Source organism: Dermacentor andersoni, chromosome 1 (genome assembly GCF_023375885.2).
Source record: "Dermacentor andersoni chromosome 1, qqDerAnde1_hic_scaffold, whole genome shotgun sequence".
NCBI classification, from domain to species: domain Eukaryota; kingdom Metazoa; phylum Arthropoda; class Arachnida; order Ixodida; family Ixodidae; genus Dermacentor; species Dermacentor andersoni.
Genome location: NC_092814.1, coordinates 83,747,014 through 83,760,696, shown reverse-complemented (window position 1 = coordinate 83,760,696; position 13,683 = coordinate 83,747,014). Strand labels below are relative to the sequence as shown.

Below are 13,683 nucleotides of genomic sequence, written 5' to 3'. Positions count from 1 at the left end.
GAGACTGTCACGGAATCTAATCCCGGCCAAGGCAGCCGCATTTCGATGGGGGCGAAATGCGAAAACACCCGTGTACTTAGAGTTAGGTGTACGTTAAAGAACCCCAGGTGGTCCAAATCTCCGAAGTCCCCCACTACGGCGTGTCTCACAATCAGATAGTGGTTTTGGCACGTAAAACCCCATAACTTAATTTTTTAATAGTGGAGGCTGATATTCACTACATAACATATCCTGTTAAGCAGGCATGTACCCAAGGGGGGGGGCGCCCCCCCCCCCCCGAAATTAGAAGCATTCCCACCCTCCTATCCGCCCACGCCACCACTTCTCACACATATTCCTAAAGCGCCGCCAAATCAATGTTGAGACTTGACAGCTATTCGGCGGTCAACATTTTGTTGCCTTATTGACTCCTTTTGGATGTCGGTAGTTATCCGCTTCTCTTGGGATGTGAAGCCAGTTTCCTCATCAATTCGGTGCCCGCACGATTAACTCGATATGCATTAAGTTGTCACCGTCTATTGAACGGTCACGCGCATCGTTGTTGCTTCGTTAGTTCAACCTTCATCGTCTAGACTGATCCAGGGACCAGGAAAGGGATTCAATTCGTGGTCAGCTGGTCTGTGTGCACGTGGAACGAGTTGCAGCCAGAGAAAATGCCAAGTGCGATTGACTATTGTTTTTGTTTCATTATTTTCTCGAGTGACGGATCGCCTCGACGTTCACAGATTCTCGGAACCATATACCCGTGATATGGGTTAGATAAGGCGGAAAATAAAATAATGCGAGACAGCGTCCATCATCAAACCCTGCAATAACCCTTAAACTCATAGGCAATATGACTGTCACCCGTTAACTCGTCTGGTTTTTCCCTAATTGTACAGCACTTTTCGTGCTCATCATACCTTGCTGGTGAAGCAGCGCACTGACACGGACACAGTCAAGACACGCAAGAAAAGACGACACTCGCAGCGAGTGTCGTCTTTTGTTGTGTGTCTTGACTGTGTCCGTGTCAGTGCGCTGCTTCACCAGCAAGGTATGATGATCATTCACCAACTAGCCCAACTTTCCACTTTACTGAACTTTTCGTGCAAAATTGGCAACTGGAAACAAGAGTCTAAAGGAGTTGAGAAATTAAGCAATCTACTAAGGGAGAGGGCCGAGACAACAGCCAAACTGGAAGGAAAAGCGAAAATTAACAAATTTAGCCATTGTTTATGAAAATATTTGTTGATCAACATCTCTTTATTTAAAAAGGAAACAGAGAAAACGCCGCCGGAAGTGGAGGACAATTCCGTGTGTTCTGAATGGCGCTTTCTACAGTTATCGTTAGAGCCACCTGACGTAGCCACTTCCCTACTGTGCTAATAGGGGTGTTTTCTAACCTTCCGCGGTGGGCGCAGTACGTCTAGAATCTCAGCTTCGTGCGCCATACGCGGTTTTACGCGACTAGCGGCCACGCATCGTTACGTAACTTCCCAAATAACAATACTAGTCGGTTGTGGCACGTGTTAGAGCAGTAAACGAGGGATCCAAAAGAACTGTGATTGCTCCGCAAATATATATTTCTGTATAATTCTTCCAGAGCTAATTCAAAAAACTCTACTATAGCCAGATACAACTTAAGTCTGCAATGAAGCCCCGCCCACGCCCTCATAACCGCCTTCCACTGTTCCGCCGCGAGGCTGCAAATAATTGGTACTTCAAACTTTTTCTGTTACCCAAATAAGGCGGTAACTACAAAAATAAAATTATTAGCGCGTAATTTTCCCTCGCCTATTATAGTGGAATGGCGAATGACTAATTCTTTATTGAACTGAAATAACATGCTTGCTTCGCTACAACTATTTGTGAAGTTTCACTTCAGTTGGTAGTGATGTTTCATGAGTAAAACTGGTGCAGTCCTGAAATGAACTGCACCGCAGACTTTTGAAGACTCCATACATTTTGTCCATGTCGGTTGCACACCTGATTGCTTCTACCGATGAAAAGACCCTTCAAGAAAAGCAGACGCTCTGGAGGTATCAAGTACGACGCCATTTTGAAAAGGCCGCATGACGACGATTTTGTTTGCTTCGGTGATTGGCTGGCGGAGTAACCTAACTCCGCGCATTCCGTGTGCCTTTCTTGCCAACTGCTGTTTTTTTAAGTTCTATTCTACTAAAGTAATCTTTATTTTACACTTTTGCTTGTTTACTTCTTCTTGGCAGTGTTCTTTCTGCGCTTCTTTCCTGCGCGAGTCCATTTGACGTGGTTCTTTGTTTGCCAAGTAAAGGAGAGGGGTTTCGCACAGGAGTACGTGTAAAATACACCTTATTTCATTTTTCTTTTCTGGGTTTACACGTTTTTATGGCGAATGGTGGGCGTTATTCACATTTCTACTAGTAAAGGTACCCCGCCTCATTTGCATAGAAAAGTTACCTTGGGTTGGGCCCTCCCCGAAAAATATCCTGGGTACGTGCCTGCTGTTAAGTATTGCTGTTTACTATGTACATGCAAAAACTTTTTTGCCAGTCCTTTGCCAAGATACCCTTCTCAGCGGCTTTTGGCTTATTCTTGACTCGGTATTAGCTTGGCATATCATATTGACCGCAAATAAAGACGGGGACAGAGGGAGAGAACGCATAAACAGCACGGGCGGTACTTAGAGTTATGTGTTCTCTCCCTCTGTCCCCGTCTTTATTTGCGGTCAATATGATATGCAGTAAACACCAACTAGGCCAATGTGAAGTTCTTCTTAGCTTGGCAAGCTGCCTTAACGGAAACCATTCTTCCAGCAGGTGGCTACTCAACATTCAACAGGAAAAGTGGCGAAATGGTCGCAACAAAAACGACGTTCGTCATGAGCACTGAAACTGGCAATTGGGAAAGATTACCGGACATGTGGGATGAAAGGGCGTGCCATGCATCGATTGCCACAGAAGACAGTGTCATTGTTTTTGGTGGAAGAGGACATCATGGAAGGTAATAACGGGAAGAGTCTTGCTTAGCTGTGGAAGGATAGGAAAGCGACCGATTCTAATCGCAAACATGTTAATATATTCATTTTTTTTCTTAGTATTTGTGTACCTGCACAACAACCGGCAGAAACGAGCAATATCGCAGTGTCGTTGACAGCAAGACCACACATTGGAAAATCGTCATTCGCGCCGAGAACGTCTTCCGCGAGCGCTCTGAGATTGCACATGTCATATCCCGCGTACTCACTCAAAATGCAGGAGTGAATGAGGAGTCGACTGCTGGCTAGATTGCCGCAACGTGCTTGGTCAGGCACAGCAGCTGTGCGACCCACTCTTCAGCGCTATGCCACAAACACAATACCCTTTTTCTTCTTTTTTTTTTTACTTCACATACTCGCAGACATCGCTTAGGATAAAGTTAAGGATAAATTTATTTACCACATTTGCGCGTACAGCTGTACATAGGTGGTAGAGATAGGGATAAAAACTGCATTTACAGCAGCTTGACTAGCCCCACAATCCTGAGGTCTAATGACAGCTTAAAGGCGACATGTGTATTTTGCAACATGCACATTATAAAAAATATACCAAACAGCAGGACAGGAGCAGGAATAAAACTTTATTTGCAAAAATGAGCTGACGGTGGAGTCGTCCGAGGTGGGCGGCGTCCCTAGTCCAGCATGCCGTGGGCCTTAGCCGATAGCTTGGCCTTGCCCACCAGACAATGCTGGTCTTCATGGCTCGGGCTTGTCAGCTGGGCCTCCCATGGTTCGACGGTGTTTCCGGTTATGTGTGGTATCGATTGGTTGCGCCCACACTCCCCTACCATGTAGTAGAAGGTATCGGGCGCAGAGCAGATGGCGCACTTGTATGTGTAGCTCGCAGGATACATGGCGTGCGTGTAGCAGGGTGCTGTGCGGGAATGTGCCGGTCTATAGTTTGCGGAAGATCACCGCCGCTTCTCTAGTCAGCTTGGGATGCCGGGGTAGGTAAGTCCTCCTACCCAGTCTGTAACGGCTCAGGATGTGGCTGTATGTTTTCGGGATGTCATCGTGTAGGTATACCGGGACTCGTGCACCCAGTGGAATAGTCCGGAGAATGTGATCTCGGGCAGCGGCGTGAGCCGCTAGATTACCCGCCAGGAACTCATGTCGCGGGGCCCGGACAATGCACATTAGTTGAAAATTGTCGTTTCTCGAGGATGGTCAGGGCTTGTTTAGAAATGCGGCCCTTTTGGTAATTTCTGTACGCCGTTTGCGGGTCCGTGATGACTGTGATGTGATCTTCACGCTTGCCCGTCGTGGCCGCCAGAGCTATCGCCGTTTCTTACGCGGAGTCGATTTCTGGAGTTTTCGCCGAGGTCGCTGCTACCTCTTCTCCCTGGCCGCTGATTACGCTGACAGCGTGGGCCGCTCTGTTCTTGTGCTTTGCCACGTCGGTGTAGCGACTTCTCCATTTCTTGGTCCTTCGTAGGCCTTACATAGAGATTGCACTCTTGCTTGCCTCCTTTCTCTGTTGTGTTCCGGATGCATGTTTCTCGGGATGCTGGCCACCATGATCTTCTTTCTCAGGGCTAGAGGGATCCGCTCTTTTCTGGATTCATATTCGAATGGGCAGTCAAATACAGCAAGTTTATTATCGAGTCACTATACATACTGTACGTAGCCTTTCATTAGTAAGTCCGAACTTATTGTGTGTTTTCAGCAAATAATAGGTTTACACTTGAAATATGTAATTCGGACGCGCCCAAGGGACATACCATTGTTCGGAGTGCCGAGTAGAGTGAGGAGAATTGTGTATTAAATTAGATAAAATATGCATATAAGCGCTATTTTCACCATTTAGGATGTCAAGGATAGCACTACTTGGTGTTCATATAAAAGGTTAACTCTTAAATTTTACGAATGATTGAGACGTTTAAACTGTAAGGCAGACATGCAATCTAACGAAGAGATTATTATTACTATTATTATTAATATTATTATTACTACTACTACTACTACTACTACTACTACTACTACTACTACTACTACTACTACTACTACTACTACTACTACTACTACTACTACTACTAGTAGTAGTAGTAGTAGTACGTTTCTTGCAAAAGAATCATCATTCATTGATTGTTTGGTTCCATTACCCTAAATTAAGCGACAATAACGCGTTTGAAGCAAAATGTGCATTATACAGCAGAATCTTCTGAGAAAGTAGTAATATCAACTGGCATTTGCTCAATGCTCCAAAAAATTTTACGCAGTTTGTCATGCAAAAAAAATTAATATGGTGGTCATACTTCATACAGGGTGTCCCAACTAGCATGCACCAAGATAAAAAATATGCAAAGGCCACGTAGTAGGACAGAACCACGGTAATGTTGTTTGCAGTTGCTTGGAGATATCCTTATTTTTTTGCATTCTGCCTAATTACATAATTAGTCTTGATCAACTTTCCAAATATTATATTTAGATGTGAAGTATCAATGAGACAATTGTAGAGCAACATGAAAAAGAATGTGGGCAGTTTGCACTAGTGGTGCAAGGCTGGGTTACAGCAGACCTAGTTCTGGCTTTTGCTCAGTGTTGCTAGGTTGAATTCAATTAGTAAGTACAAGTAATTTCCCCTGTGTTCTCCTTGGTGTCTGTTTGTTGGCTTCTTATGCTATGATTAATGAATATCGGGCCCCTCGGTTAACACCCTTTCTTCTCGTTCATCATACTACGAGGGTCTCGACTCCGGCAACATTGATGCCGTCAGGTACCACGTGTAGGTTTATTGACCAGTTGCCTTCACCCAAAAAGATAGCGTACTCCTGACGCCTGCGGCAGAAAGGATGTTCCATATCCGCCGCCAAGGTTTGCGAGTGGTGGCGCTGGCTAGCACTCCCAGGATTTGTTCTAGTAGTAACACATAAATACCCCAGAAAGTGGGTGGGAGAACGGCGTTGGCGGTAGCTCAATTTGTAGAGTATTGCATGCGTAATGCGAAGACGTGGGATCGTTCCCCACCTGCGGCAATTTGTTTTTTCATCCACTTCTTTTTCCATTTATTTATCACTTCTTTAATTCAATTAGTAAGCACAAGTAATTTCCCCTGTGTTCTCTTTGGTGTCTTTGTTTGTTGGCTTCTTACGCTACGTTCTGAGGTTATCATGGCTTGGGTAGGTTCACACTAAGTTTTGCGATGTTATGCATGGCTTGGCTAGGCTCATACCAAGCGTTGCTAGGTTTTGCTACGTGTTACGATGTTATGCATGGCTTAACTATGCTCATACTAAGTGTCGCCTAGATTTGCTAAGTTTCGCCAAGTTCTTGCGAGGTCATGCACGGTCAGGCCGGTAAGCCCCAGCAAGTCACACGCACACAAGCCACAGTACACGCATCACAATTTAATATGTACAGTTCTTTAGTACCACTCGTCATCATCGTCGATCCGGTCCTCGACGTCCGACCGTCGTCGTGGTCGGTGGCGTTCAGGAAGGCTTCGCGAAGCACCTGCAAGGTAGAGCTCTTCTGTTCAAAGTTCCGCACCGAGCTCACCGTGGAGAGATTCACATCGAACAGAGCCGGTCAGAGACGCGGCAGCTGTGCCCGAACTCTATGCCGAGGCTGGAAGCGGCCGTTCGCACCTCCCATGGATTTGCGGTCTTGGCATTGGAAGTTGTCGGTGACGCGCAGGCCCAGAACCGGTTCCCGGCGGCGTCGAGAAGTCAGTCGGCAGCGTTCGTTGTCTCTGGCCCGAAACTATGGATCCTTGGCTCGGCGGCGGCCTTGGCGCGATCGGCAGGATCGGCTCTCCTTCGTAGATCGTAGTCACGCTGAGCCGCGCGCCGAGCTTCCTTGTCGGTCACAGACGCGACAGCTGTGCCCAAACTCGATGCCCAGAAATTCGCGCTGGAATTGGCCTTTCGCATGCCCTGTGTCTCGGCGGGCTTGACGCTAGAAGTTTTCGAGCAGTCGCAGGCCGGGATCGCTTTCTCGGCGACGTGGAGCGTTCAGGCGTCGACTCTCGCGTTCCCTGGACTGAAACTCGGTATCCTCCACTCGGCGTCTCCTCCACTCGGCGTCGCCTCTTCTCAGCCGCAGCTTCGGCGCGGTGTTCCGGATCAGCTCGGCGGCGACACATCGCTTCTCGCTTGGCCGTACGGCGCTCTTCCTGGTAAGCCGCTTGTTCGGGCGTCCGGACTTTCTTCCGTCTTCCCATGGCAGCAGCACGTACGCACGGAGGCGAGAGGTGCGTCGCCGCGCCGGCTGTTGCGAGCTTTGACTCGCCTGTGACGTCACGACTCCGCCCTATGCGCGTGGGGTGCGAGGAGGTTACGTGGCTCGGTGCTCTCGCAGGTAGTTGCTAGGCAACGCACAGCTGGGCTGAGTTTTCTGGTAACGCTCCACGGCTGAACGAAAGCTGTTAACATTCCCGATACAGATTTCTGTTGCTCAATATGAGCTACATAAGTTATTGTCCAAGCCTGAAAAAAGCCCGCGAATACACGCAAAGTGCCTTGAGTCGCGCGGCAGTTTTGCGTGTATTCGCGGGCTTCTTTCACGACGTCATTACGCCGTCATACCGTCGTTGTGTTGCCATCGTGGTCATTCCATCGCCGTCATTCTAACTTAAACATCCAACTCTTGCCATGCCATCATCTTAACGCTGTTGTTTTACCATTGTCATCATTTCAGTAACTCCATAACACTGTCATATGCCACCTTCGTCAATCCAACCACGTCACTTGTTCTTCGTTTCATCGTAATCATGCTGTCATAATTCAATCACGATTATGCCACAGTGCCATGTCATCGTTGTCAGACAGTCTCTATCATGCATCTATTGTCGTACCGTTGTCATCATGCTGTCGTGATCCTGCCATCGTCGTCATTCGGAGGTTGCCACATCGTCATCACGCTATTGTCGTCATCCCATCATCCTCATGTTGTCGTACCATTGTCCTCATTTAGGAATCGTCCTCTCGTTGTCGTTATGCCACCTTGCTCGTGAATGACCTTGGCAAGCAAGTGCTACAGCAAACCAAGATCATACCAAAGTATGACACATAAAGCCGAAGCAACAGAATTCTCAGAATGACCAGTACCAATGGTAAATAAACTTGACTTTAGAAATACGGTGCATCACTACATTCCTCGAATGCTAATTGCATTACCACCGAGAGTCATTATGAGATGAATTCTGCTGTAATTTTTCTTTATTTTTAGAATTCTTGAGGTGACCCCAAGTCTACAGCCTCACTTTGGTTTCATGATTTTACATGGGAAATGTTCCAGGGGCCCTATAACGTAAAACTCTTCCAATATGTTTTTCTTCCAATCTCCTGACATCAAATTAGCGTAATCACCGATGCAAGCGTTGGGTGGTGAACCGCAGGGCTGTCTGAACTGACCAATCAAACGCTCTCCTCGATCATAGGAGGTCACTTTTCTTTGCTTGAAAATCGAATAACATTGCCTACACTGAGTGGCTTGTCTTACCTAATTGGCTGACAAGAGGTGAGGAGCATGCTCAAGTGGAGAGGGATTCGATGGGGCCGAGCCAGTGCACTGAGAATCGATAGCCGGCTGGTGCCAGCATCTGCGATTGGTCCGCTTTCCCTTACTTAGCTTGCAGTGGCTGGTCGAAAATCACGGCGGCATGCAACGGGAGCTTAAGAATGACACTAAAACCGACCCTCAGCAAAGGGGAGTTGGTAGCACGAGGTCGTAAACATGCCGAAAAGGCTCGAACACGTTACATGGCCACGCAAAAAGCTTTATTACACGCAAATAAACTCATGCTCTCCGGCAGGTGCGAGTAGCCAGTGCCCGAGTGATCGGCGGCAGCAATCTGTTATTCCTTTGGAATGGGGCAGCTTGCGGCTATTCAGACGAAAATTCAGTTTTGTTCGGCATATTAATGCATCTTTAACACGTACGCGTCACTTTAACGCGGTGAGTTTTCGTGGTTTTGTGACGTCGCGCGACAGGCAGGTGAAGTGGGTGCAGCCCGAAAACTCTTGACCAATAGCTGAGGGCTAATGGTGAAAAAGCGTGGTATCGGAAATAACTATTTTTCTCTTGCGCAGTCAAATCATGCATAATCAGTGTGTACACGTCATATCAGATGGGGAGCTATCGCGGTTTTCGTGACGTCGCATGACAGAAAGGCAAAGTGGGGGTGGTCCAAAAAAGCTTTTGACCAATCGCGTAGGGCAGATTGCAGAATAGGAATAGAAAAGTTTGGAATAGCTTTACGTTATGGCACCCCAGTAGTGCACTATTTTTCAAGAAAACATTCATATGCTCTTTGAAGACAAGACTAAGAAAAAATATCCAAATTTAACTACATTAATTTCATCCAAGAACTGCGAAATCATGCGGAAATTTATCTCAATAGTGCAAGAAGCCTGTGGGAATTTATGTACTTACAGTACATGTTGGGAGGAGTTTGTATAGCTGGGTTTCAGTTCTTAGGAATAACTCAATACATAGGTGAGTGATGCATGACAAATCACAATGCTCATTTAACAATTTTTTTTAACTTATAATCAATCACTAAGAGCACATGCTGCAGCTCAACTGCAATTTAGGCCAAGTAATAACTAAGTCACAGTCATTTAACAGAAAGGCTGAGGCTGGCACCAGTGTCAGTAACTGTTCTCAAAACGTACCGCAAAACCCGCTGGCATTCCAGTTCTATTCACAGTGCATGAAGGAAAGCTTCGGAAAACCATTAACTGGGATACCAACATAGTTTGCAGTACATTTTGGAGGCAGATACCTTGAAACTAGTGCTAGTATCAGGGTTTATGCAAAATGTACTTGGAAACCTGAAAATTGCAATTTGTCATGCAAGTGATGACCACCTCTTAAGGTAGTCCACCAAGAGGTGATACCGAGCTATCTGCTACAGGTGACTCAAAACTTACAAGGACTCACCTTGCCACCTGGAATTTTTAACATGCTTTGAAATATCCACATGGCTGTTTTTTGCACTTTACCACAATGGTAAGAAAATAACAGCACCACTCATAGATTCAGTAACTATATGTTGACGATATTCTGAAGAGAAAAAAAGCCAGACTTCTTGCCATCACTGTGAAGATTCGGCCAGTAAAAATTTTCATTTAAAAAGGGGAAAGCATAGTGCTCAATTCCTAAACACTTCCACTCTATCAAACATTTTGATGTTTCATATTCCAGCTTTTTCTATTGCACTGAGCCCCGATTACAGCACGGGCCAGTGCAGTGTGAAACAAACATGATGTTGCATCATATAAACACAGCAAACATGTTCTGTGTGCTTGCAACAGGCCTTCGCACAACTGAACCATACATGCACCAGTTGCCTGCATTTGTTGGTTTAAAACTTGGGCTGGGCATTTAATGCACGGAAGAATTGACCATATTATTAGGTTTACAAAATAAATACCAAGAAAACTATTTATTCGCTTGCTGCACAGGATCAAATGGAGGGAAATAAGACAATAACATCGATATTAGAGGGCATGGTTGACACAAACCAAGGGTAATTACAGAGCTCTGGGAAAGGTCATTGACATAGATATTGTTTTATATCAGCTTAAAAATATTTTTTTTATTCACAGACTACTTTCTTCCGTTGAAGAGTATGACTTGAAGAAGAATGAATGGAAGCAGCTAAACTCAATGCCAGAGCCGAGAATGGGCATGGCTGCAGTGGTCAAGGAGGGACGCATATGGCTTTTAGGAGGAATGTCTGAGAGGCCCAATAGCCCTGCTGTATCTGAAGTTCTTCTGTACTCACTACAGCATGACAGGCAATTTTTTTTTTTTTTTGTATTTCACGCCTTTCTATGCTCTAGTCTCATATTTTTTGTCCATGCATAAAGGGTCCGCTTTATTTCTAACAGCTGGGCTCAAGGTATACCACTCAGGCTACCTCGAGCCTTTTCATCTGCAACTCTCATCAATGGCAAAATCTGGCTCTGTGGAGGCTGCAGAACAGCTGATGTTGAAGAGGAGCACCCCGTAAGCATGAACTCTATTGATGTCGGCTCCAAGCACTCAGAATGGAAAAAAACCTGCAAGCTTGCAGTGGCCAGGCATGGTGCTTCTACTGCAACCATAGGTAAGAAATTGCCACTATAGTATCCATAGACTGAAAAGTGCCCATTTGCTTTACAGGTTCATGCATATTCATCATGGGCGGCATCAACAGCCAAGAATGGGGTGTACTCTCCAAGAACACGTTGATTGTTACTGACCGAAATGCTATATTATCACCGAACCCAATGCCTCAAGCAGTTGCTGGACACACTGCTGTCACTGTGTTGCCTTCTGCTAGTCAGCATCCAATTTCGAGCATCAAGTGGAGCAACGCCATATTTGAAAGGCTTACATAATGCCTGCTTGTAGCCAAAAAAAAAAAACCTTTCTTGCAAAACATTTTGCATTCAGATGGCAACCTTAGAATGTTGAGTGTTCAGAGTTCAGTCTCATAAAAACAAACCTGTGGGCAGCACGTTTTTGTTCTCTCTTCATTTACCACCACAATGGTGAGCCTCTTGATAAACCACTCTCCAGTCATTATCCCACTGTCTGTAGTCAGGTGTCCGACGAAAACTCGTCTGCCCAGGAAATATACTGGTGCCAAAAAAATAAAAACATTATGATTCGGGCCCCGTATGGGTCCCTTGATCACAATGAAGATGTAAGCATGGGCATGCAACTATTTATGGCTGAGGTGGCACAGCGTGCAGGTGCATATCTCTGGAAGATTACCCTGCATCCTGTTTATCATGCGTCTAGTTGATTGAATGTAGTAAGATATTAAAAGCAAACGGGCAGATAAGTGTTTCTCAGTTTCGATGATGGCTGCGGAGTCCAGCCAATGCTGGACTCCACATTGTGGGTGACTTGCACACCATGGCACTTAAAAATTCTTGCAAGGGCTTCGCTTGTTTCCACCATGAAACTGAAAAAGAAACAGTGAAGTGTGCAGCGGTACCTTACACAGTGGGAACAAGCGAAGCCCTTGCAAGAATTTTTGAAGGGCCCCTCACCAGGTCTCTCCACTTTGAGCTGACAAGCACAGAGCATACAATGCACGTTAACGATCGTGTTGGCAAAGAATTACATCGCTACATGCCGCAGAAAGATCTGAAATTTTAATTGGGATGCCTTTTCCCTTTCCGTCACGGCGACTGCGCTCCAAGCCGGACGGTGACGTACTGTGTGCATGCACCTACGTACTCTTGTCCGCAGTGCGACGTCGCTCGTGGTGACACGAGACTTCGAGAATTATTCAAGGCAACATCTGTTAATTCTGTGATCTGTCGTTTGAATTGACGAACTGAAGTTTAAAACACACAAACGGAATGTGTGCGTGTTTTTTGTTTTACTTCACACCGAAGCAAGAGAGATGTACTTCCGCCAAATCTGCTTGTTCCCACGATCATGCGATCATGTGCGCAGGTACCGAAACTATGCCATTTTCTACCGTGTTCTAGCAGGTGATCATGACCTGCGATCTGCTTGTTCTGCCTCAGTATTTGTGTAGCACTGAATTATACCGCTAGTCATGTGTCCTGCACAGGACACAAAATTCTGCTGCTGCGATCACAACAGCTTGTGCGCAATGCCGACAGCAGAAGTGCGCAGTGCAGGGAAAAAAAAAAAAGAACGAAGGCGGGGCTCATGACGTATGCGTCACATGATCCTCAAGGTCCAGTATGGGAGAACACAAGGAAGCAATTTCGCTTGCAGAGGCTAGACGGGGCGGAGTAGAGAGTGTGTCTCGCTTGGCAGTGGAGCCCACCTGCTGAAATCGTGGGTTTGTAGTACTGCAATATTTCTATCTTGGCTATTAATGAGCCGATTTGAAAACGTTTTGCGGCAGAATGCTCCCTAGAGGACACGTAACAACTTCCAGCGTATCACCGAAATTTGCTAAGGAGCCTGGTGAGAGGCCCTTCAAGGGCTACGGTGTGCAAATTGCCCACATGCCTTTCGAAAACTTAACCAACAGCTGGTTCATGCAAAAGACCCTTTGAAGCACATGGACTACCCAGGAGTTATCTACAAGATACCATGCAAGGAGTGTGACGTGTTGTACATCACATCTGCCAGAGCGGAACTTTTAAATGGTGCTTGAAACAACACATAAATGACGTCGCCAAGGGCCACACAACCGTGAACCCACTGGCGGACCATCGTGAACTAACCGGACACAGCATTGACTGGGACTCGGCAGCAATCATCGCAACCGAGAAACACCTGTCTGCCCGTTTGCTTTTAGAATCTTACTACATTCAATCAACTAGATGCACGATAAACAGGATGCAGGGTAACCTTCCCAAGATATACACCTGCATGCTGCGCCACCTCAGCCATAAATAGTCGCGCGCCCATGCTCATATTTTCATTATGATCAAGGGACCCGTACGAGGCATGAAACGTCATGTTCTTTATTTTTCTTTTATTGTTGGTGAGTGCATGTTTTTTTGGCACCACGCCCATTGGCTGTGTGTCAAATGACCTAAAATGCAAGACTTGTACTATAAACATGTGTCAATGCATACACTTCACCAATTGAAATGCTATATTATCACCATGCCCAATGCTTCAATTAGTTGCTGTACACATCTCTATCACTGTATTGCCCTCTACTAGTTGTAATTCAAGCAACGTCATAAAGTGGAGTGACACCATATTTGAAGAACTTGCTTAACTCTTTCAGGTGCCGATTAATTCTTCGTTGA

The 13,683-nt window shown here is 46.0% G+C and overlaps 1 protein-coding gene across 3 annotated transcripts in view; it reads left to right on the top strand.

Moving 5' to 3' along the window:
- LOC126546126 (alpha-scruin-like) overlaps positions 1-11,444 on the top strand; it is a 31,426-nt gene extending 19,982 nt beyond the window's left edge. For 2 of the 3 annotated variants that reach the window (XM_055061673.2, XM_050194222.3), the window contains 4 exons: positions 2,775-2,961; positions 10,549-10,740; positions 10,834-11,051; positions 11,108-11,444. In XM_055061673.2, coding sequence (XP_054917648.2) covers positions 2,775-2,961; positions 10,549-10,740; positions 10,834-11,051; positions 11,108-11,325 — 815 coding nt within the window. In that variant the 3' untranslated portion in view covers positions 11,326-11,444. The remainder of the gene's footprint in view (positions 1-2,774; positions 2,962-10,548; positions 10,741-10,833; positions 11,052-11,107) is intronic. The other variant, XM_050194220.3, reaches the window with a different exon arrangement.
- Positions 11,445-13,683: the final 2,239 nt, after the last annotated feature.